We start from the raw sequence: 26,705 nt of genomic DNA, 5'->3' as shown, positions 1-26,705 counted from the left end.
TGTGACTTATTCATAGACATACATTTATATCCCTGATATCCTCTCTATGATGTGCCTTATTCATATACATACATTTATATCCCTAATCTCCTCTCCATGATGTGCCTTATTCATAGACATACATTTATATCCCTGATGTCTCCATAATGTGCCTTATTCATAGACTTACATTTATAACCCTAATCTCCTCTCCATGATGTGCCTTATTCATATACATACATTTATATCCCTGATCTCCTCTCCATGATGTGCCTAATTCATAGACTTACATTTATATCCCTGATCTCCTCTCCATGATGTGCCTTATTCAAAGACATACATTTATATCCCTGATCTACTCTCCATGATGGGTCTTATTCATAGACATACATTTAAATCCCTGATCTCCTTTCCATGATGTGCCTTATTCTTAGATATACATTAATATCCCTGATCACCTCTCCATGATGGGCCCTATTCATAGACATACATTTATATCCCTGATCTCTCCATGATGTGCCTTATTCATAGACATACATTTATGTCCATGATCTCCTCTCCATGATGGGCCCTTTTCATAGACATACATTTATATCCCTGACCTCCTCTCCATGATGGGCCCTATTCATAGACATACATTTATATCCCTGATCTCCTCTCCATTATGGGCCTTATTCATAGACATACATTTATATCCCTGATCTCCTCTCGATGATGGGCCTTATCCATATACATACATTTATATCCCTGATATCCTCTCCATGATGGGCCTTATTCATAGACATACATTTATATCCCTGATCTCCTCTCCATGATGTACCTTATCCATATACATACATTTATATCCCAGATCTCCTCTCCATGATGTGCCTTATTCATAGACATACATTTATATCCCTGATATCTCTCCATGATAGGGATTATTCATAGACATACATTTATATCCCTGATATCCTCTCTATGATGTGCCTTATTCATATACATACATTTATATCCCTAATCTCCTCTCCATGATGTTCCTTATTCTTAGACATACATTTATATCCCTGATCACCTCTCCATGATGTGCCTTATTCATAGACATACATTTATATCCCTGATCACCTCTCCATGATGTGCCTTATTCATATACATACATTTATATCCCTGATCTCTCCATGATGGGCCTTATTCATAGACATACATTTATATCCCTGACCTCCTCTCCATGATGGGCCCTATTCATAGACATATATATATATCCCTGATCTCCTCTCCATGATGGGCCTTATTCATAGACATACATTTATATCCCTGATCTCCTCTCCATTATGGGCCTTATTCATAGACATAAATTTATATCCCTGATCTCCTCTCGATGATGGGCCTTATCCATATACATACATTTATATCCCTGATCTCCTCTCCATGATGTGACTTATTCATAGACATACATTTATATCCCTGATATCCTCTCTATGATGTGCCTTATTCATATACATACATTTATATCCCTAATCTCCTCTCCATGATGTGCCTTATTCATAGACATACATTTATATCCCTGATGTCTCCATAATGTGCCTTATTCATAGACTTACATTTATAACCCTAATCTCCTCTCCATGATGTGCCTTATTCATATACATACATTTATATCCCTGATCTCCTCTCCATGATGTGCCTAATTCATAGACTTACATTTATATCCCTGATCTCCTCTCCATGATGTGCCTTATTCAAAGACATACATTTATATCCCTGATCTACTCTCCATGATGGGTCTTATTCATAGACATACATTTATATCCCTGATCTCCTTTCCATGATGTGCCTTATTCTTAGATATACATTAATATCCCTGATCACCTCTCCATGATGGGCCCTATTCATAGACATACATTTATATCCCTGATCTCTCCATGATGTGCCTTATTCATAGACATACATTTATGTCCATGATCTCCTCTCCATGATGGGCCCTTTTCATAGACATACATTTATATCCCTGACCTCCTCTCCATGATGGGCCCTATTCATAGACATACATTTATATCCCTGATCTCCTCTCCATTATGGGCCTTATTCATAGACATACATTTATATCCCTGATCTCCTCTCGATGATGGGCCTTATCCATATACATACATTTATATCCCTGATCTCCTTTCCATGATGTGCCTTATTCTTAGATATACATTAATATCCCTGATCACCTCTCCATGATGGGCCCTATTCATAGACATACATTTATATCCCTGATCTCCTCTCCATGATGTACCTTATTCATATACATACATTTATATCCCAGATCTCCTCTCCATGATGTGCCTTATTCATAGACATACATTTGTATCCCTGATCTCCTCTCCATGATGTGACTTATTCATAGACATACATTTATATCCCTGATATCCTCTCCATGATGGGCCTTATTGATAGACATACATTTATATCCCTGATCTCCTCTCCATGATGGGCCTCATTCAAAGACATACATTTATATCCCTCATCTCCTCTCCATGATGTGCCTTATTCATATACATACATTTATATCCCTGATCTCCTCTCCATGATGTGCCTTATTCATAGACATACATTTATATCCCTGATCTCCTCTCCATGATGGGGCTTATTCATAGACATACATTTATATACCTGATGTGCCTTATTCATAGACTAACATTTATAACCTTAATCTCCTCTCCATGATGTGCCATATTTATATCCCTGATGTCTCCACAATGTGCCTTATTCATATACATACATTTATATCCCTGATGTGCCTTATTCATAGACTAACATTTATAACCTTAATCTCCTCTCCATGATGTGCCTTATTTATATCCCTGATGTCTCCACAATGTGCCTTATTCATATACATACATTTATATCCCTGATTTCCTCTCCATGATGTGCCTAATTCATAGACTAACATTTATAACCCTAATCTCCTCTCCATGATGTGCCTTATTCATAGACTTACATTTATATCCCTGATGTCTCCACAATGTGCCTTATTCATATACCTACATTTATATCCCTGATCTCCTCTCCATGATGTGCCTAATTCATAGACTTACATTTATATCCCTGATCTCCTCTCCATGATGGGCCTTATTCATATACATACATTTATATCCCTGATCTACTCTCCATGATGGGTCTTATTCATAGACATACATTTATATCCCTGATCTCCTCTCCATGATGTGCCTTATTCTTAGATATACATTAATATCCCTGATCACCTCTCCATGATGGGCCTTATTCATATACATATATTTATATCCCTTATCTCTCCATGATGTGCCTTATTCATAGACATACATTTATGTCCCTGATCTCCTCTCCATGATGTGCCTTATTCATATACATACATTTAAATCCCTGATCTCCTCTCCATGATGGGCCTTATTCATAGACATACATTTAAATCCCTGATCTCCTCTCCATGATGGGCCTTATTCATAGACATATATTTATATCCCTGATCTCCTCTCCATGATGGGCCTTATTCATAGACATATATTTATATCCCTGATCTCCTCTCCATGATGGGCCATACTCCTACACATCAATTGTGCAAAGTTCAGTTAGTAACTTTTCCAAAACACCCTGAGATGGATATTTGCTCTATCCTATTTACAGATTTTTCCCATTGGGGGTAATGCATTGATTCCACCCCTGTAATGAAGCATCAGTTTGAGTTTGGTTTCAAAAGTTGTACAACAGGTTTTGGACTTCATTGGAGCAGTAATGGTGGCAGCTGTTATAAAAGTATATTTGTCTGGCTTGTACATGAAGAGCAGCTTCCTAATGAGTGTTAAACCATTGTGTCCCAATGTTTCTAATATTAATTTGGGGGCATGAAGGGATTTTCATCTGTGTTTTTCCTCACTGGATCTAATTGTCGTGTGGCTCTAGCAGTTTTTTTTATTGGCGTTTTTAACTGCGTGTTAATTTGCACCTTACCTTCTATATTGATCTAGACCTGCTGTTTAGCACATCTGGAGTTCATGCTTAGTTTGGTTATACAGCGGTGGGTGTGGGTTCTCTCTTTCCTCAGAGGAAGCCGCTGATAGTATTTAGGAGGTGGAGAAACGCGTTACAGTGTATGCCTTTGATTTTGAGAAGGCTGCAAATTCATGCTAAAAGCCACTGAGAGCACCTGTTATCCAGATAAGGAAGCACTTATTATGTCATTTATTCTTCCCACTGTGCTGCACAATTGGATGCAGCAGGAAGTAGAAAAGGTAACTTGTGTGGTTATAAATCAGACATGGACTGTGGGCCTGATTCACCAAGGAGCGCAGTTGCTAAAATACACCCAATCGGACAATAGTTGTGTTCTGCGCATGCTTATGCATCACAGTGCGTGAACTAGCAATTGCTATCAGAACTGCGATTACCGAGGCTATGCAGACCCGAAGCAGTGTGATTGACAGGAAGTGCCGGTTGTGGGTGGTGATGGGGGGTGGTCGGGCATACGCAGGCATGCCAGTGTTGCAGGGACGTGCAGAAATTATCCACTGCCTGGCCATAAGTAGCCAAAGCACTGACTAGCGTGTGGATGTTAGTAATTTCTCAGTAAGGTCAGGGCTTGTGCAAGTGTGCATATGGGTCCGATGTTACTGATTGTTTCGCTACGTTCCCCTAGTATAAGAATGTGAGTAAGGGGAAGTGGGAGTTCTTATGTCAGGCTGCGATTGCAATGTGAATGCAAACAACATTGGGTGGTAAATAGGAGTGTTATGGTAAAATCTACCTTTGTTAACTCTCTTCTTCGAAGTCCATAGGGTCCACAGGGAGACATTGTGGTGTAGGTGGGACCTGGAGGACCGTACACCAACAACAAAACTTTTCAATCCCAGGATGCTCCGGTCCTTCCCCCTATACCCCACCCACAGCCTGAGGGCAACTCAGCTTTGTTAACAAGCCCAAGGCAGAAGCAGGATAGGAGAGAAGGAAGACTGGTACACTGAGGAATTACACTCTCACACAGAGAAGGAAACAAGTGACCAAGGGAAGAATTCCATAGAAGCCAGGTGCATCAGATGGGTGCCCTGTACACCCTATGGACTTCGAAGAAAGAGTTAAAAAGGGTAAGTTTTGACATAACTCTCCCTTTCTTCTTCAGGGTCCATAGGGCTCCACAGGGAGACATTGGGTATGTCCCAAAGCAGTTGTTCAATCCTGAGCTGATTGAAGAACCCTATGCCCGAAGGAAGCATCCTGAGAGGCAAATGTATCAAAGGCATAAAGCCTAAGAAAGGTGTGGACACGAGGGAAACACAGAGCGAGTAGAATGAGCAGATACTTTAGACGGTTCAGCAAGGCCAGTCTGCATGTAAGCCTGTCAGATAGTCATGCGAAATCCATCTGGCCAGAGTCTGTTAGCTGGCCATCCCTTCTTGTGGAATCCATATAGGACAAAGAGGGAGTCCAATTTCCTGATTGAAATAGTATGGTCCATGTAAATCTTCAGAGCATGGACCACATCCAAAGTGGCCTCACCTGCCGAGAGGTCTGGTGATTTAAAGGCCGGAAATACAATTTCCTCATTCAGTTGGAAGAGAGAAACCACCTTGCGAAGGAAGCCTGGGTGTGTTCGAAGAACAGCCCTATCCTGATGAAATGTTAAAAAAGGGGGAGCGACATGAGAGTGCCTCTAAATCCGATACCCTACAGGCAGATGCTATAGCCAGGAGAATCAGAGTCTTCGCAGTGAGCCATTTGACATCCACTTATTCCAGGGATTCGAATGTAGGTTCCTGAAGTGCTTGGAGCACCACTGACAAATCCCATAGAGCCACAGGAGGGACAAAGGGATGTTGTATAAGCACAACGACATATGCTGCACTATATAAGAAACTGTTAATAAATAAATAAAATAATATGTAGAACACTTTGCATGAAGGTGTTAACATCCAGTATAAGAGCAATTCTGCGCTGAAACCAAATAGACAAAGCAGAGACCTGCACTTTGAGATGCTAGGCGGAGGCCTAGATCCAATCCAGCCTGAAGAAAGGCAAGAATTCTTGAAACTTTAAAGACTTGAGGGTGATTGTTTCTTGGAGCACACCATTGGAAATATGTATGCCATATTCTGGGATAAATTCTGGCTGAAGCCGGTCTGAGCATGGTCTGGACCAGAGAGCTAGAAAATCCCTTAGCTGTTAGGAGGCATATCTCAAGATTCAAGCCATTAAACACAGACAGGCTAGGTCTGGATGTAGACAAGGACCCTGAGACAACAGGTCTACTCATAGAGGAAGTTGAAGAGGGATGTCTATGGCGAGACTGTGAATATTGGAGTACCAATGGTGTCTGGGCCAAGCCGGAGGTATTAACAGGACTGTGCCCCCTTCTTGTCTGAACTTTCTAAGCACTTGAGGAAGCAGGGATATTGGAGGGAAGAGATATGCCAAATGGAAGTTCCATTTCACCGACAATGCGTCTATGAATGCCGCGTTGGTGTCCCTTGTCCTGGCTCCATAAACTGGAAGTTTGTTGTTGTGTCTTGAGGCCATGAGATCCACTTCCAGAAGACTCCATTTGTCCAACAGAAGCTGAAAGACTTCTGGATGTAGAGACCATTCTCCTGCATGCATGTTGTGACAGCTGAGGAAGTCCACTGCCTAAATGAGAATCCCCAGGATGAACACTGCAGAGATGGCTGGGAGATTGTGTTTGGCCTATTCAGGACACTTCTGTCATTGCTGACTGACTTTGAGTGCCTCCTTGGTGATTCAGGTAGGCCACAGTCATGGCATTATCGGGCTGTACTTGTACTGGCCTGCTTTTCAGCATGTTCTGAACCAGAGTGAGAGCTCTGTAGATGGCTCAAAGTTCCAAGACATTGATTGGCAACACTGCCTCGACTGGGGATCATCGGCCCTGGAAGGAGTGGAGGCCGGTTTTTGCGCCCCACCCTCGGAACCTTGTGTCCATGGTGAGGAGAGCCCAGTCCGGGATCCAAAAGACATGATCCTTGTTCAAATGGGATGTCTGTAGCCACCAGGCTAGGGACAGGCGAACCTCTGAGGGGAGGCTCATTGTCTGGCCCATTCCACCTGGAGAGGATCAGGTGTTGTATTGGCCTGGAGTGAAATTTTGCGAACTCCACCATGTCAAAAGGTGGACACCATAGATCACAAGGCCTGCATTGCAGAGGGAATTAATACTTGGCGATTATGAAGCAGTCTGCGTAGTCTGTGCTGTATTGCTGAAATCTTGTCTGCCATTAGGAAGATTCTCTGAACACGAGAGTCCAGGAGGGCTCCCAAATGTACCAATCTTTGAGAGGGTGTCAGGGAAGACTTTTTCCAGTTGATCAGCCAATCGTGCATTTGTAGAAAGGCAATCCTGCAGATGGCGGTGAAGAATTTCTGGGTAGCTTGCCAACATCAAGAGATCGTCCAAGTATGGGAGCATTCTGATCCCTTGATAACTGCCATGATCTTGGTAAATACCTGAGGGGCCGTTGAAGGCTGAACGGCAGAGCCTGAATTGGTAATGTTGCTGTAGTATAGTAAACCAGATATTGTTGATGAGAAGGTGCTATAGGTACATTTAGGTAAGTGTCATGAATGTCTAGAGATACCATAAAATCCCCAGGCTCCAAAGCTAGGATAAGAGAGAGGGGGGTTTCCATACAAAACGTGGGCATCCTGATAAACTTGTTCAGAGATTTGAGGTTGAGGATAGGCCGATGAGACCCATTGCGCTTCTGAACTAAGAATAGGGTACAATAATAGCCTTTGCCTCGTTGAGAGGAGGGGTCCCGAATTATTACTCCTGAATACAGTAAGGACTGAATGGCTTTTTGGAGTAGCAGGGCCTTGGTTGGGTCTGATGGAGGCCCTGTGGAAAAGAACTGCTGGGGGGGGGTGTCGCCTCAGGAATGAGAGAGCATATCCATGGGAGACCACTTCCCTTACCTAGGCATCTGACGTGATTTGATGCCAACCCTGGGAAAATTGAAGAAGTCGGCCTCCCATCCTTGGAGCCCAGGGAGAGGCCCGCCCCCTCAGGCTGTAGGCCTGTCCTCAGACTTGGCAGATAACATCTAGTAGCCCAGGCTTGTTTGGCCCTAGGCTTTGAGGCTTTGGCTGATGCATACTGCCGTGGAAAGGACTGACCCTTAGCTTTTCCTTGAGGGCGAAGGGACCGAAAGGATGACATTTGAGGCTTTGCATTATATGCAAAGGCAGGAACGCCATCTTGGAAGCTGCCAAAGTATTTACAAATTTATCTAATTCTGGACCAAATAGGATATCTCCAGAATAGGGCAGAGACACCAGAGCCCTCTTTGAGTCTGAATCTGCTTTCCAGGACCGAAAGAACACAATATGGCGGGCCACTACTGAAGTGGCAGATATCCTGGAAGCCAGGAGAGCCGTATCCATAGCTGTGAGATATGTAGGATAGTTGTTCCCTTGAAGCATCAGGTGGGTATGTCTCTTCTAGGGCCTCTTCCCAACTCTCAATGGCTTTTGCCACCCAGGCCGTAGCCCTAGCCGGACAAGTAATAGCTCCTGTAAGATAGTATATAGATTTATGACAAGCTTCTATGGGGCATAGCCAATTAAACCCTGTGGCTAATTGTCGCGCTGGATGGGATTCCATGCGCGAGTCCTGGCTGATTGACTTTACCTCGCACCTCATGTAGGTGCGAGGTAAAATCAGCGTGAGGCCGCCCTATTCGGCCTCGCACAAGAGGGTATTACACACTGATTCCGCAGTTCTCGCGGAATCAGTGTGTTCTCGCGTGGGAGTCCCGGTCTAATGACGCAGGGAAATAGCTATTTAATTGAATAGCTAAACCCCGCGTCGCGGGACTTTTGCCTGTCAATTAGCCGCGGGTGAAATCCCGCATCTAAATGGAAATGCCCCTTAATGTCTATCTGTAGTCTACTGCAAGGAGGTGGCAGTACGGATGGGTAAGGTGGTATTATTAACCAGACGTGTTACATGAGACCCCACTGCTGGGGGAACTTCCCATTTAGTATAATCAGTAGCTGAAAGAGGGTAAAAGGAACTTAAACGTTTTGGAATTTGAAACCTTTTACCGGCAATATTCCAAGCGTCAGTCATGTGATCAGACAGCTGATCAGAGTGAGGGAACTCTGGGAAAACTACTCTTTGTCACTTAAAAAGTTAATGTTTTTTCTTAGGAGCGGGCTCATCCTCTTCTATTTGTAGAATAGATTTTACGGCTCTCACAAGAGCAGGAATATTTAGCTTAGAGGGCGGCTCCTCTTCTCCTGAGACGGAGTCAGAGTGAGAGAGGTCTACGTATCCTGCCTCCCCAGATGGTGCATCAGAATCAGATAACTGGCCGTACTGGGAAGATATCACAGCACACTTAGTAGGTAAAGGTTTATCTTTTTGCAGCATTTGCTGAAAAGCCATAGAGGTATTAGGTAAACTCTGCACAGAGGTAGACAGTACATCTATCCATGGGGGAGGCAGAGGATTTGCAGGGAGACCTGCTGTGGCTATCCCATAGGGGGAGCTACCACGGGGACTGTCACTTGGTCCACAAGTTCTGCCAGCATCTGTGAAAAGGCCGCCCAGGGTGGGTCATGAGGGAGAGACACCGGGGCTGATGGGCCTGGGTAACAATTAAGACCACCCTGAATGAGGTCCTCTGTGGCTAAGCCCGCTGAGCAGGACTTACAGGACACCAGAGTAGGAGCAGCAGCATCAGGCTGCTTGTTATTCTTTCCTCTGCCGGCCATAATACACAGTATGATACAGTGCAGTGCGCACCCTGGATAATATGGCACAGTGTAGCGTGCAACCGTGCAAAGTATGTGATAGTACTCACAATTAACAATTATATAGAAGATGTGAGGTACAGTACAATGAACCCCCTATACCTTAGTATGTCAGGGTGAATCAGTATAAAGGGAAAGGTATAAGGTAGATAGTATAGAAAGTAAATATCAGCACTAGCACAAGTCCCATACGAGCGCAGAAAAAAATATATATATCTGCAATTGGCACTACAATCACTTACACAGACCGCAGTGGCTGGTAGGATATAGGTTCTAAACCTAATTACCTCCAGGGAAAGTTTAGTTATGATGAATAGGCCCCTAAGCCCTTTATTTCGGAGACTTTCCTCACTGCTATTTTGCCAATTGCCTGCAGTAATACAATTATTTCCTTACAGTGTGTCAGTCATATATTTTCTGCTTGAATAACATATGTCTGTTTACATACATGAATGTGTATCTGAAAGTTCTTCTCTACAGACATTTTCCATATGAAGATGAACTTTCCTGGTAATCACAACACCCCTCCAATTGCCACTGTTAAACCAGAGAAATGAGAACTTTGAATGAAATAATTTTAATTCTTACAAAATGTATGATCAATTAACGTCACAACAGACACAGGCACCAGTCCCATGTTTCAGAAAGAAAAATGTTGATGATATTTAAGACAGTATAAATAACTGCGAATGTATCAGTGCACCGCGGCCTGTTACCGGGAGCTCAGGGTTCCTCACAAGGCGTCTTCACCAGCTCTGTACCACCACTAACATTCCGTGCACACTGGGTGCCCCCTGGCAGGCCAGCAAACGTTCCTGCATGCATGGAAGCACTGATCCTCATTTAGTTGTCTGTAGACAGATTTCGATTTCTTGGAAGGGGTCTGGGAGGTGTTTTTTTGGATGACTCTGTGTCACCACCCTCAGATTTTACATTTGAACCCTGCGCCAGTTGGGGTGGATTAGGTGGGGGCATGTTGGGTACTCTGAGGCTGCCACCAACATTTCTTCTAGGAATGGGTCTGGGGTTCTGGAAATCATCAGAAGTGTCAATGCTGGTGGAACCTCGAGGCTGAACAGGCGGAGCGACATTTGGACGTAGCGGAGCCGGTCTCTTCACTACAGCAGAAAGAATTCTAGTTTAGAAGTAGGATCGTATACTTTTATCGTATACAAGTCAGTATGACAGAAAGAGACATAATATGCATTACACTTATAACAAAAGCTCACAAAATGCACTTGCTCAGCACAGACAAGGTTTAACAGCGCTTAATATATTTGAATAAACTTATTATAAAGCAAAAAACTTATTAAATAGCATAGAAACAAGAAAAATCCAATGAGATGTTAGAGCATGTATACAATAGCTGTCCGGAAAAGTGCCAATAACAAGCCAAGACGTTACTCAGGAATCTGGCTCCAGCTTTCTTCTGGCAGTTGCTCCTGTGCCCTACAGACAGGGGTAGTAAGGAGCCCCCCTCTTCATTTTCCCTATACTGACACCAATATAGGTCTCCTAATAAACACCAGCATTACTGAGAGAGGAACTATTAATTAACCTATTAGCTTCACAATCCATCGGAGCTGCAAGCACAGCTTTAAGCTGGGTACACACTTAACGATGTGTGTACCCAGCGATGCAAAACCGCACCGTCGACTATCGGGCGGCCGATACAAATTACAAAATCCGGTGCCCAACATGTCGGAACCAGCTGCTGGATTGTCCGATTGAGCGGCATGTAGGACCTACCTGACACTGCGACTGACGACGAAACGGGAGCTTGGTCGTTAGAAGTGTGTAGACACTGGTCGATGTCGACGAGGTGTCGGCCCGATCCGCCGGATCGGTTGACAAATCGTCCACATATCGGCTAATGTGTACCCAGATTTAACCTCCTTTCACTCAGTTGCCACCACACATTGATATAACAGGCGTTATAGGACCTGCACATTATATACAGCTGAATGGATGAATATTACTGACTAATATGATCAGTGTAGAGTGAGAGATGCCATTAGTTGTGGCATGAGAGGAAGTCATGTAATAATTCATTGGCAGACCTCAGAGAAGTAGAGTGTACAGTAGACTCATCTAGATATAGCATCCATATAATCAGCAAGGGGGTGATTCAATTGTTGTGTTGGCGGCAATAATTAACGAGGACCCTGTTTTGCAATTTAATTGTTCTGGACGCGCATTAATCGCCCTCTTCACGCCCTATTTAATAGGGTTTAGCTGTGTAAAATGGCTAAAACCGTCTAAAGTCCCGGTTAGGGCGCCTTAACCACAGGTTTCTTGCACATTTCTGCTCACTCCTGAGGGTGTGAGCAGAAATGCCAGAGCCGACGGCTATTGCGCTGTGACGGAGCAATTTCATGAATTGCTGCATTGGACGTCTTAAAAAAATAAATGCCGGTTGGACAATTGAATTGCCCCCTCAGAGTCTATAATAATCACAAAGAGTTAATAAAAGTCATTAAGTGTCTGTAATAGGGTCTGATTTAGAGTTGTACGCAAACCATGAGGTTCGCATACAACTCCGATGTTTGCAAATCTGCGCATGTGCAGGTCTCCAGCCCTATATGTAGACTGGTAATTGAAGGTTGAGTGAAAGGGAGGAATAAAATATTACTCACTATAGCTCAGTTACCCAAAGCTTAAAGAGATGTCCATCTGGTTCAGTGTTCAACCAAGTCATTTTATTTTTTGAATCGCGGCGCCCTGGTGCATCAGGATTGTTTTCACAGCACCCCTAACCCTAAGCCAAACCCCTAACCCTAACCCAAAAGATTGTTATTGAGAAATTCAGAAAAGAAATGTAGTGAAGCAGTAAAGTGAAGTAAATTGTGCTGACCTGTCACCCTTAGGGTCAGTTATGTGGTGAGGACGGGGATGTGCTGACCTGTCACCCTTAGGGTCAGTTATGTGGTGAGGACGGGGATGTGCTGACCTGTCATCCTTGGGGTCAGTTATGTGGTGAGGACGGGGATGTGCTGATCTGTCATCCTTGGGGTCAGTTATGTGGTGAGGACGGGGATGTGCTGACCTGTCACCCTTAGGGTCAGTTATGTAGTGGGGACAGGGATGTGCTGACCGGTCATCCTTGGGGCCAGTTATGTGGTGAGGACAGGGATGTGCTGACCTGTCATCCTTAGGGTCAGTTATGTGGTGAGGACAGGGATGTGCTGACCTGTCATCCTTAGGGTCAGTTATGTGGTGATGGACAGGGATGTGCTGACCTGTCATCCTTAGGGTCAGTTATGTGGTGAGGACAGGGATGTGCTGACCTGTCATCCTTAGGGTCAGTTATGTGGTGAGGACAGGGATGTGCTGACCTGTCACCCTTAGGGTCAGTTATGTGGTGAGGACAGGGATGTGCTGACCTGTCATCCTTAGGGTCAGTTATGTGGTGAGGACGGGGATGTGCTGACCTGTCATCCTTAGGGTCAGTTATGTGTTGACCTGTCATCCTTAGGGTCAGTTATGTGGTGAGGACGGGGTTGTGCTGACCTGTCATCCTTAGGGTGAGTTATGTGGTGGGGACAGGGATGTGCTGACCTGTCACCCTTAGGGTCAGTTATGTGGTGAGGACAGGGATGTGCTGACCTGTCATCCTTAGGGTGAGTTATGTGGTGAGGACAGGGATGTGCTGACCTGTCACCCTTAGGGTCAGTTATGTGGTGAAGACAGGGATGTGCTGACCTGTCATCCTTAGGGTGAGTTATGTGGTGGGGACAGGGATGTGCTGACCTGTCATCCTTAGGGTCAGTTATGTGGTGGGGACAGGGATGTGGTGACCTTTCATCCTTAGGTTTGGTTATATAGTAGGTGACAGGATTGCGCTTCTGTGTATCCACATATTTACATTACATTGGCCATAAATATTTTGACTTGGTGCTGGACCACCAACCTGAGGCACCCCTGCAAGTGTCCCTAGGCACCTGAGGATGCCGCGGCGCAGTTTGGGAACCACTGGTATATACTGTAGTTCAAAGTTCCTATCTGTGCTGTCCAATGGAGTCACTAGGGGGGTGCCGAGCACACCGGCTGTCACCATCTGAGGGGACGGCCCCAAACTGAGAACTGAAAATGGGTGCAGCTCCCAGTCACTGAGTAGTCGGCATTGTGGGGAGAGTCTCTGGGGCAGCGCTGCATCCCCAGGAGTGCAGGGTACAACTCCAGAGTGATGAAATCAGGGGCACAAGGCCACTCCTATTCCCCAAGAGGTCACATCCCCTTCTCAGACACACAAGCCGCAGTATATGACGCACTGGGTGACACCAACCCCAGTGACGCCACTTATCACGTAAAGTAGCAATGTTTGGAATCAAAATGGTTAAGGTCTTAGAGAGGAGCGTTGTCAGACCATCCGCCTTAGGGGAATTCCCATTTCGTTCTCTTGCTAGGGAGAGGATAGGATAGGGGAGGTGTGTGGTATCCCAGACTCTGGGGACCTATCCATGCTGCCATTGTCTCTTTTATCCAAGGTCTTATAACATTGGTCGTTTTTCCTCCTCACGTCAACACAAAAAGATTTAATTGTGACAGCAGGACTCGTAAAATGGCCACGTAAAGTTATCCATGAGAAAAACAGTCTCCACTTAGGTCACTTCCAGCCACATTACGTGTCTGTCCCTGGGCTTTATTTATGGTCATAAAACAAGGGAGGAGAACCAGCGCTCACCCAAAGTGACACCAAAAAGAGGCAATTCCAGATATATATATATATATATATATATATATATATATAGTATATACTGTATGTATTTATATCTATCAAATAATACAACAAAACTAATATGACTAAAAATATTTGTTAAATAAGATAATGAGTACTCAACACATTGATTATATATATAAAGTCTGACAATGTGAGATGAGTATTTAGTTAGATGAACAAATACATCTCAGAGTAAAACCTAATACTGGTATACAAACAAGGTACAGGACAAACATACAAACAATGGAACTGTTAATGCAGTGTACTGAAGAAAGTAATAGTCGCAAAGTTGTAGTGATCAGTTCAGTTTGGTAGAAATTTAGCAGTCTTCTTAGAGAATGGGGTGATACGTCTAAACGACGTTTTACTCACCGGTTTATGCAGGAAAATAGAGAGCTCCTTCCGGTGTCTCAGGAGGGGGTCCATATTGGCATCAGTCCCAGAGTGTGGGATTCAGGCTGTCTGCTCTTTGTAAACGAGCGTATTCGATGTAAGATGCAGGGGGTCAGCTCCAGTCACAGTCCGGGCTGTACACTCTCCTATGGGTCAAGGCGCAACTTAATGCAGGATGCAGCGGTGGACGTCTGTCGACACACACCTATCATGCTGCTGGGAGGCTAGTGTGTCAGTTTCCAAAAGCCCAACAATGCAACGCGTTTCGCCCACGGTGGCAGGCTTCAAATGGGATACTGCTTACCTGCATAGGCTCTCCCTATATAGGAGGTTAATTGGTAATTCAAGTGGCAAGTGCTAATTAAATGAGTATCAAGGGATAAAACACAAAGAGACATACATTTAAAGACACAGACAACAAACCATCAGTATGAATAAAAATATATGATCAATATATGTATAATAACAGAATGTACCTGAAATTAGCATTAATAAACAATATGAGATAGTGTTAATTGTATTAAACTATTCATGAAAAGGAAGGCGTATTTTCAATAGGATACAGTGTCATTTAGGTACACTACACCTTAAATTAGGAAGGTTTAACAGGACTAAAAAAAAGAGAGGTCCTGTTTCTTGATGTGTGAATTGTATATATAATAAATCATATAATAGATAGCTGTAACTGTGTAAAAAAGAACCTGTATAAAAATATTTACAAAAAAATCTATATTAAAAAATCTATGATTTTTTTTCAATTATACACACACAGTAATATAAATATAAATATATATATATATATATATATATATATATACATACATACACACACATATATATATGAGATGGAGGTGAGTAAAAAGGGGGATCTGCATCACAGAACATGGGATGGAGAGATGTGGAAGGTTACTTCAGGAAAGGGGTAATTTCAAAGTCAATATTTAAACTTTCAGGGGTTAAAGTCCCCAATTCATAAATTGTTTTAGTTTGGATGGGTCACCAGCATGTTTCTCTTTGAAATGTGCTGGGACACTGTGGTTGTCATTTTGATATTGCACAAATGCTCGTTAATCCTAATTGAAAGTTTGCGGATAGCTTTGTATTGTAGGTCACACGGGCACTGGATCAGATATATAACCCCTTTTGAATGGCAAGATATACTCTCTTTAATTGTATATTCTTTGTTGTTGCTTGTGGAAACAATTTTCTTGGCAAGTTTGGTGTTTATATTGGTTTTCTGGCATGCTATACACATTCCACATTTTCTAAAACCAGGGTTATTTTTGGGTAACCAAGATAATGTGTTTGTTTGTGTTTGTGCTTCTTTATAGTGACTACGCACAAGGAGTGAGCCGATGGTAGAGGCTCTTCTATACACTATTTTAGGTTTCTCTGGTAGCAGGGTCTTCAACTACCAATCGGCCATAAAAATATGCCAGTGGGTCCTTATGCTTTTCTCCAGCAGGGTGCTCTGTCCAGAGAAGTCTTATATAAATAAGATGTCATCTTGTATATCATCTCTCTTCTCCTTGTAGGTTGTAAGATCTTATCTTTTAAGTAATCTAACTCTTTCTCGGTATACCCTAAGTTTTTCTTCGTCACAGTTTTTTGTCCTTGAATTGTTTCCAAAGAAAATCTGACTGCTTATTATAATAATTTTTTTTGATCACTTATGTTGGATCCTTCTAAATTGCCCTTGGGGTACATTTGTGATCCACTGTTTGTGGCATTTAGGTAATGGTTACAGTCTACAGATTTTATATATGTTCTTGATTCTATTTTATTGCATTCTATAAAAATGGACAGATCTAAAAAGTTAATTGTTTCATTGCTTATGTCACTGGTGAACTCCAAATTCACGTCATTCATATTTATTGTCTGTATAAAAGATTCCAAATAGTTTTTTGCTCCATCCCAGATGATGATAATGTCATCAATGTAACGGGACCATAGTATCAGGTTCTCATGATATTCATTATTCGTCCAGATATTTTAATTTTACCATTGGGCCAGGAGAAGGTTTGCATAGGAGGGTGGGAATTTAGTCCCCATTGCGGTCCCCCTTTCTTGCAGGTAGAAATTTTTATTAAACCAAAAAAATGATGCTTCAAAATATAATCAATCCCCTCCATGATGAAGTCAATTTGGATCTCATCCAAACCTGTCTTCCATGATTTTCCTCACATTATAGCATCCTTTTTCATACTCTATGCATTTGTATAGGGATTTTATATCACAGGTTGCCAGTAGATACGATTCGCTTCTATTCGTTTTCTAGTTCATATAGCCCTGTTTCACTACTAGGGGCTGTAAATAGCTGTCTCTATATAGGTTGGTAGAGAACCAATACCTGCCACAATTGGTCTGCCCGGTGGGCATTCTATATTGTGTATCTTTGGCAGATGATACAGTAGTGGATACAGTAGGATATTTTTGCCAGATGTATTCATACTATAATTTGTTGATTACTTTACTTTTAAGACCAGCTTTCAAAATGGATGCCAATTGTTTTTTGAAGAAGATTAAGGGGTTCTTTCTTATAATATTCACAGTCCATAGTGACCAATTTCCCCCCTTTGTTGGCAGGCTTTATGATGATATCTTTATTCTCGTTGAGGGATTTTATGGCTTCTTTTTTTTCCCAAGTAATATTCCATATGTTTTTCTTATATTTAGTTCTATTTTTATTCTCATTTTTATTTAATTCCATTGGGACGTCTTTTATATCTTGTTCTACTAAATCCTGAACATCTTAATCACATGTCGCTTAAGGAATTGTGGGAAAAAGGTAGATTTTTCTTTCAGCTGGGTATGTTTGTAAGGGTCTTCTTTTGTGGCATCTATATGTTCATGTTCAGTATAGGGGAACTCCTCCTTTCGTCTCTTTAAAAATTTCTTTAGAGTCGTTTTTCTAAGGAATTTCTGGAGATCTATAAAGGTGTTGAGTCTGCTGGTCGAGGCAAATTTGAGACCTTTGCACAGTACTTTTATTTCTGACTTCTTCAATGTATATTTACTTCTGTTGTGTATCCCCTCCATTTTTGTTTCTTCATCATCTTCTTTCGATTTTTCTTAATCCTTGTCTTAATTTCCCCTTGCTTTCTGCGCTTGTGGTAGAGCTTATTTTTCTTCTTTTGCTCTGTTTTTCTTGGGATCTTCTCTTTGGTATTGTTCCTGTATTATGGGATGGTTCATGTTGTTAAACTAATTCTAAAAAATGATCTAGGAAGTCTTCTGCTTCATCCTCTGTTATCTGTTCCTTGTGGTATTCTATGTTATTTTTTGTTTTTTCATTTAGACGTTCCATCAACGCATGGGCAGATAGATCCAGGATGGCCTGTTGGTCATCCCTGCCACAATTGAAGCTCTCTATGAGATTCGTATTGGTATATTCCCTTATTGTATAATCTTGTTGTCCCCTAAGGGTCCCAAAAAGTACTGTTGTCTCCCTCTTGGGTTGGATTGGTGTGGTTCATTCCTAACCATAGCATTGCGTCTTTGAAGGGAGTGTTTCCAATGGGGTTTCTCTCTTCTTTGATGGTCATTCATATAGACATCATCCCTATTTTTGTTTGGGTTGGTCATACTCAAATATGGGGCTGTTCTATTTAAACTTGGTGATTGTTGTTCTTTCAATTTTCTATTGTCTATAACTTTGTTTTTTCATATTTCCTTCCCACGGTAATCCATAATTTTTGTTTCTGCGATTACGGTTACTGGTTCTTCCATTGTTGGAGCGCCAGTTTCTGTAGTCGTTTGTTATAGTCCTCTAAGTCTCCTATGAACTTTTTCTTTTTCTGTAGGATAACTTCTTCTAATTTTTTTAGTTTGTTGTTAGTGAGAGCTTCCAAGTTTTTAAAGTCCTCCAGATGTTTTAGAGGTTCCAATATTTTCCTGATATCATCTATTTCTATTTCTGCATTTTTTTTATTGCAATATCCCTATCTTCAATTATCAGCTCTAAAGGAACAATGGTCTAAAACTTCACTCCATTTGGAAAGGAATTGATAATTTTTTGAGTTGAAGGTTGGTTTCTTTAAAATTCTCAAACCTCTTGGTAAAATTTAATGTTCCATATAATGGGATAGAGTGGTGCTCTCACACCATTGCTTCATTTCTGTTTCTAATTTTCCAATTTTAGGTATAAACTACAAAAAAAGGACCTCTCTTTCTTAGTCCTGTAAACCTTCCTAATTTAAGATTAGTATACTGTACCTAAATGACACTGTATCCTCCTTCCCTTTCATGAATAGTTTAATACAATTAACGCTATCTCATTGTTTATTGATGCTAATTTTAGGTACATTCTGTAACATGTCAATACACATACATGTATCATCCAATCGCTACAAGTCGCACTACACATAACGCGGGAGATTAGTGTGACTCTGTAGCACTGAGCGTGTTTTTGTGCTTCTTTTTACCTTCAAACTGGATAGCACAAGCAGCTTCTGCTGAGTAAAATGATATGCAGCATGCCTATGTTCTGCGAGCGAGTGTGGGTGTATCTGCATGCTAAACAATATGAGATATGGTAAGAACTTACCCTTGTTATCTCTATTTCTACGAAGTCCATAGGGTTCCACAGGATACCTTGGGGGTATAGGTGTGACGTCAGTCGCAGGGCACCAAAGAGTTAAGCTTTCAGCCTCCCAGGATGCACTAGGTCCCCCTCCTATACCCCGCCCCCGGGCCAAGGCACCTCAGTTAGTTACCAAGCCATAGGCCGGAGGAGGAGAAGGAAGAGAGAGAACAAAGATCTGGACACATACAAGAATCACATTCTCACCAGAGGGAGACGGAAAACCGGTGACCAGAGCAAAGCCCATCTGCAGCACAGGTGCGACAGGGCGGGAGTCCTGTGGAACCCTATGGACTTCGTAGAAATAGAGATAACAAGGGTAAGTTCTTACCATATCTCATATTTTCTACTTCAGGGTCCATAGGGTATCCACAGGATACCTTGGGGATGTCCCAAAGCAGTATCCTTTAAGGGTGGGGACGCTCCTGTGCAGAAAGGAGAATCCGCCGCCCAAAGGAAGCATCCTGAGAGGCGAAGGTGTCAAACCTGTAATACCTCACGAAGGTATGGACAGAAGACCACGTAGCAGCCTTGCAGATCTGAACTGCCGAGGCACCACGTCGAGCTGCCCACGAAGGACCCACAGACCTAGTGGAATGAGCCTTCAGAGAAGGAGGGACCGGTAGGCCTTCATGAAGATAAGCTTCAGAAATAGCCATACGGATCCAGGCTGCCAAAGTTTGCTTTCAAGCAGGCCAACCCTTTTTACGGAAGCCATAGAGGACAAACAAAGCGTCCGACTTCCTAAACGAAGAAGTGCGGTCAACATAAGTCCTTAAGGCCCGCACAACATCCAAAGAGGCCTCACCCATGGAAAGACCCGGTGAGTTAAAGGCCGGAACAACTATTTCCTCGTTAACATGAAACTGGGAAACAACTTTGGGAAGAAACTCGGGCCGAGTGCGGAGCACTGCCCTGTTCCCATAAAAAACCAAGAAAGGGGGTCTACAAGAAAGAGCCCCTAACTCAGAAACACGTCTGGCCGAAGCAATGGCCAGAAGGAAAACAGTCTTAGCTGTTAGCCATTTAAGATCCACTGAGCCCAGTGGTTCAAACGGCGGTCCTTGGAGAGCCCTCAGGACCACAGCCAAATCCCAAGGCGCCACAGGTGGAACAAAGGGCGGCTGAATGCGGAGAACACCCTGCATAAAGGTGCGCACATCCGGGATTGTAGCAATCCTACGGTGAAACCAGACAGATAGGGCCGAAACCTGTACCTTCAAAGAAGCAAGGCGAAGCCCATGATCTAGTCCCGCTTGCAGGAAGGCGAGAATCCGAGACAGACGAAACTCCCGCGGTGCATAACCTCTCGGTCGACACCACTGGAAGAACGTATGCCACACGCGATGGTATATCCTCGCGGAAGACGGTTTCCGAGCTCGTAACATGGTACGCACCACAGAGCTGGAAAACCCCCGGGACCTCAGCATGGCCGTCTCAACAGCCACGCCGTCAAAGACAGCCGAGTCAGGTCCGGGTGAAGGCAAGGACCCTGAGACAGAAGGTCCGGTCGTAGCGGCAACCGCAGAGGACTGTCCACGGACAGACCCTGAAGGTCTGAGAACCAGTGCCGTCTGGGCCACGCGGGAGCTATCAACAGGAGCGTCCCTCCTTCCTGTTTGAATTTCCGGATTACCCGTGGAAGAAGGGAGACCGGAGGGAACAGGTATGCGAACCGGAACGTCCACCGGACGGACAGAGCATCCACCAGAGACGCCCCTTCGTCTCTTGTGCGAGACCCGTACACCGGCAACTTGTTGTTGTGCCGGGACGCCATGAGGTCGATTTCTGGAAGACCCCACCTGTCCACCAGTAGTTGAAAAACGTCCGGGTGCAGGGACCATTCCCCCGGATGAACGTCCTGGCGACTTAGAAAGTCCGCCTCCCAATTTAGCACTCCCGGGATGAAGACCGCTGATATGGCCGGAAGATTGCGCTCCGCCCAAACCAGGATCCGAGAGACCTCTACGAGAGCCGCCCGACTGCGAGTTCCTCCTTGCCTGTTTATGTAGGCCACGGTGGTAGCGTTGTCCGACTGGACCTGCACCGGGCGACCCTGGAGAAACCGCTGTGCCTGCTGGAGAGCATTGAAGACCGCACGGAGTTCCAAGATATTTATTGGAAGTTCCGCTTCTGTCGGCGTCCACCTGCCCTGGAACAAGTGTGGACCCGAAACTGCTCCCCAGCCCCGAAGACTGGCGTCCGTTGTCAACAGGACCCAATTTGGAACCCAGAACGGACGTCCCTTGTTGAGGTGGGTCGTCTGTAACCACCACGCAAGGGACAGGCGAACCTCCTGGGTGAGCACAATCGTCTGGGACTTCAAAGACTGAGTCAGCCCGTTCCACTTGGACAGGATCAGGTGCTGCAGAGGTCTGGAGTGAAACTGGGCGTATTCCACCATGTCGAACACCGACACCATGGAGCCCAGTAACCTCATCGCCGAGTGTAAGGACACCCGGCGGCTGTGCAGGCAACTGCGCACCCTTGACTGTAAAGCAGAGATCTTGTCCTCCGTCACGAAGATCCTTTGCTGTCCCGAGTCCAATAAGGCTCCAAGATGCAGAATCCTCCGAGACGGGATTAGAGTGGACTTCTGCCAGTTGATTAGCCAGCCGTGCCGTTGCAGCAGTGCAATGGTCAGGTCCAAGTGGCGTAACAGGAGCTCTGGAGATCCTGCCACCAATAACAGGTCGTCCAAATACGGCAACATGCGGACTCCCTGCAGCCGCAGAGAAGCCGCCATGACCGCCATCACCTTGGTGAAAACACGTGGTGCTGTTGCCAGGCCAAAAGGTAACGCCCGAAACTGGAAGTGGTCGCTGCGGATTGCAAACCTGAGGAACTGTTGATGGCGCCAAAGAATAGGGACATGCAGGTAAGCGTCCTGTATGTCCAATGACACCAAGTAGTCCCCAGGTTCCAGCGCCAGAATGATGGACCGTAGGGTCTCCATCCGAAACTTCGGGACCCGCAAAGACTTGTTGAGTGCTTTGAGGTTGAGAATCGGACGATATGACCCATTGGGTTTCTGTACCAAAAATAGATTTGAATAGAAACCCTGGCCCCTCTGGGAGAATGGAACAGCCACTATAACTCCAGCCTGGAGCATAGTGTGCAATACCTTCCGCAGCTCCGTAGCCTTGTTCCGGTCTGATGGGAGACCCGTGGTGAAGAAGCGAGCCGGGGGTCTGTGCCGGAAGGAGAGGGCGTATCCGTGGGAAACCACCTCCAGAACCCAAGTGTCTGTCGTAGTGGTCGACCAACACTGGGCGAACTGTAGCAGGCGGCCTCCCACCCTGGGATCCCCCAAAGGGAGGCCCGGACCGTCAGGCCGCAGGCTTGTCATCTGGCTTGGGGGCCGGACGTCTGGTACTCCATGCCTGCTTCCGGGGCTTGACCGATTTCTTAGGGCCAGCCTGTCGAGGAAACGACTGTGGTTTGGGCCTGCCCTGGGCCCTAGATGACCGAAAGGACGATGGTCCCGAACCAGAAGGAGCAGCGGCCGACGGGAGACAAGCAGATTTGGCTGCCGCCAGCGTGGCCACAATCTTATCCAGATCCGGACCGAAGAGAACTTCTCCGGTAAACGGCAACGCTTCCAGACCTTTCTTGGAATCTGCGTCCGCCTTCCAGGATCGCAGCCACAAGGTGCGACGAGCAGCTACCGCTGCTGAAGAAATTCTAGACACCAGAGTACTAATGTCTAGAGCCGCCTCGTTGATGTAGGTGGCCGAATCACGGAGATTGCCAATCAACTCCGCCTGTTCGGCCGGACAGTCGGATTCAAAAGAAGCCTCTAATGAATCCGCCCAGCGCTCCATCGCTCTGGCAACCCAGCAAATGGCCATAGCCGGCCGTGCTGCCCCCCCCTGCAAGGGAATAAGCGGACTTCAGGCAGATTTCTACCTTGCGGTCCGTAGCATCCTTAAGGGAGGACATGGATGGCATCGGCAATGTGGCACTACGGACAAGACGGGTCACGTGAGAATCCACCTGTGGAGGGGATTCCCACTTAGCAAAATAATTATCCGTGAACGGATAAGCCATCGCCAGGCGTCTCTGCGGCTGGTATCTTTTGCCAGGTTGTTTCCACGCCTCCTCTAAATGGTCCACCAACTGACCCGAAAGAGGAAAGACTGTGGCATCGCCCTTCACATCTTTGAAAAAGGCATACTTAGATTTAGCCGCTGGGGGAACTTCGTCCTCAATCACCAAGGCTGTGCGGACCGCCCGAATAAGTCCAGGAATATATACTTTGGACTTAGCATCAGCGTCCTTAGTATGGAGAGGTTCCTGATCGTAAGGATCCAGAATCTCCCCATCATCAGACGTCCCTTCGTCATCCTCATAAGGAGCGGACAGAGACGCCACCGGCCTTTTATGAGGCCGCATCACAGACTCCCCTTGCAACACATCCGACAAGTGCTGTACAGAACTCGTCAGGGAGTTAACCCACGCTGGCTCCTGAGAACCCGGGAGCGGGGAAATAGGGAGACTGTGGGGTACCACCAATTGTCGTGGGAACCCCTGCATGGGTGACGACACCACAAACTGCTGGGACAAACCCCTCGGAGTAAACGCGGGCTGCGGAGCTAACTGGCCCACTAAAGCTGTTAACGCCTGAGCGAAACAAGCCCAGGGCGGCTCCTGTACCGGTGCTGTAACCGTAATAGGCCGCGCCATGGACAAACACTGCCGGCAAAGGCCCTCCGCGCTACCCTCCCCCTCCGCTAACGGTACTTTACACGTGGTACACTGTAGCCGGAGGGGAAAATCACTTTCAGACATGATGGCACCACGTATGTGACCTCTCTCACCAATTAAGTATTAAATAGGCGAGAGACCACCCTGCAGCACCGCACCGCAAGGGCTTTAGCAGAAGAACAGGGACAGTAATAAAGCTGACAGTTTAGAGAAGAAAAGTTACAGGCAGCAGCGCTAGCACAGTCACATACAATGCAGAGAAATAACAATTCCTGCACTAACAGCGCTGATTACTCAACTACACAGACACAGGGCCTGGTAGGACACAGCGCTGCATACACAGACCTGAGCCACAGCGGAGGAGAGGTATGCGGGGGGACCCAGACCACGATGCTTCCGTCCAGCGCTTCCAGCAGCGTTCACCATGCGTTCTGGAGAAGATGGCCGCCGAGGAGCAGAGAGGAGGCTGGCCTGGGGGAGGAGCGCTGCCACAGGACCAGTCGGCAGCATGCAGAGAGGGCTGTGTGCAGCGGGGGAGGCGCCGGCTGTGAGACAGGGAAGGCGCGCTCCCCTGCATGCATTTAACCCCTGGGACGCCGCAGCGCTACCGCTCTGCTGCGGTCCGCTGTCCCAGGGGGTAGTGGAAGCGCAGGTTGGTCGCCTGGCTCCACGCTGCAGCCAGTCCCCAGGGAGCCCCCTGCCTGGGGACTTAGGACCATGTGATCAGCGGGGACCCACCGCGGGACCCCGCTGCTTACCTCTGTCCCCCTTGAATCCGGCCATGGTCCGGAGCATCTGGGGTCACCGCTAGCTGTGACCCCAGACGCCCACCAGCATCCCCGGATCAGTACCGGCGTTCTGGTACCGGCGGGGTGTAGGGAAGACAGCATGGACGTCAGGACTGACTGTCCATGCTGTTCATCCAGATGTGCAGCCACAGCTGCATGAAGAAAAAGCTTCAGGGGTTCTTCTAGCCCCCACTCCAACAGGTGCACCCGACTCCGGCTGGGCACCAAACTAAACTGAGGTGCCTTGGCCCGGGGGCGGGGTATAGGAGGGGGACCTAGTGCATCCTGGGAGGCTGAAAGCTTAACTCTTTGGTGCCCTGCGACTGACGTCACACCTATACCCCCAAGGTATCCTGTGGATACCCTATGGACCCTGAAGTAGAAACTATGTTACAGTGTTACAGCCACTGAAATGTAGCGTTTAGCATGCAGATACACCGCACTTGCTCCCAGAACATAGGCATGCTGCATATCATTTTAAGAAGCTGCTTGTGCTACCAAGTCGCATCTAAATGTAAAGAGACACACAAAAAGAAGTTTGGCGCTACCGAGTCACACCACGCGCAAGGAGGCTAGATGATTGTGTGATTGTGGACCCATTTTATTCAAACTGGTTTGTTGTCTGTGTCATTACATGTATGTCTTTATGTGTTTTATAGCTTGATACTCATTTAATTAGCACTTGCCACTTTAATTGCCAATTAGCCTCCTATATAAGGAGAGCCTATGCAGGTAAGCAGTATCCCATTTGAAGCCTGATGAAGCCTGCCAGGGGGCAAAACACATTGCATTGTGGGACTTTTGGAAACTGACACACTAGCCTGCCACAGCATGTTAGGTGTGTGTCAGCAGATGTCCACCGCTGCATCCTGCATTAAGCTGCGCCTTGACCCATAGAAAAGCGAACAGCCCAGACTATGACTGGAGCGGACCCCCTGCATCTTACATCGAATACGCTCATTTACAAAGAGCGGCCAGCCTGAATCCCACACTCTGGGACCGATTTGAATATGGACCCCCACCTGAGACACTGGAAGGAGCTCTCTATGTTCCTGCATAGACGGGTGAGTAAAACGTCGTTCAGACGTATCACCCCATTCTTTTGACTCTAAGAAGACTGCTAAAATTCTACCAAACTGAACTGATCACTACAACTTTGCAGCTATTACTTTCTTCAGTACACTGCATTAACAGTATTTGGAATGTGACAATTGCACAAATAAGGAGATCCAGAAAACCTGCTCTTCCTATATTCACTCCAAGTTCCATTGGTGAATTGTCATTTTTACCCTTACCCTGTTTGTATGTTTGTCCTGTACCTTGTTTGGATACCAGTATTAGATGAACAAATACGTCTCAGAGTAAAACCTAACTGAATACTCATCTCACATTGTCAGACTGATATACTGTATATATATTGAGTACTCATTATCTTATTTAATAAACATTTTTAGTCATATTGGTTTTGTATTATTTGATATAACTACATACTGTATATACATTATATATATTTTTTTCTGGAATTGCCATGTTTTGGTGTCACATTGGGTGATCGCTGGTTCTCTTCCCTTATTTTGTTACATTTGATTTGTGTAGGTGGGGTAGCCTACATACTTTCCAGCTGCCCCTCATTTCTGTAGGGATCATTTTATTTGCGCAGCCACTCTTTGTATTTATTATTTATTGTCATGCCAAAGCGGCGCTTACCGGAATTGGACTCGTTTGAAATAATCGTTATTCACATAAATGAATTAGGAGCAGTAAAAAAGGA

At 45.3% G+C, this 26,705-nt stretch overlaps 1 protein-coding gene across 1 annotated transcript in view; it reads right to left on the bottom strand.

The window, feature by feature from the left end:
* Window positions 1-10,347: 10,347 nt before the first annotated feature.
* SH3BP1 (SH3 domain binding protein 1) overlaps window positions 10,348-26,705 on the bottom strand; it is a 263,120-nt gene continuing 246,762 nt past the window's right edge. Inside the window, exon 18 of the mRNA XM_088463396.1 lies at window positions 10,348-10,862. Within this exon, the coding sequence (XP_088319522.1) occupies window positions 10,588-10,862 (275 nt within the window). The 3' untranslated portion in view covers window positions 10,348-10,587. The remainder of the gene's footprint in view (window positions 10,863-26,705) is intronic.

The sequence above is a fragment of the Taudactylus pleione genome, unplaced genomic scaffold (assembly GCF_031769625.1).
Source record: "Taudactylus pleione unplaced genomic scaffold, aTauple2 ptg001353l, whole genome shotgun sequence".
NCBI classification, from domain to species: domain Eukaryota; kingdom Metazoa; phylum Chordata; class Amphibia; order Anura; family Myobatrachidae; genus Taudactylus; species Taudactylus pleione.
Note: the sequence above shows the minus strand (reverse complement) of the source record. Positions and strands in the feature narration are given on the sequence as shown.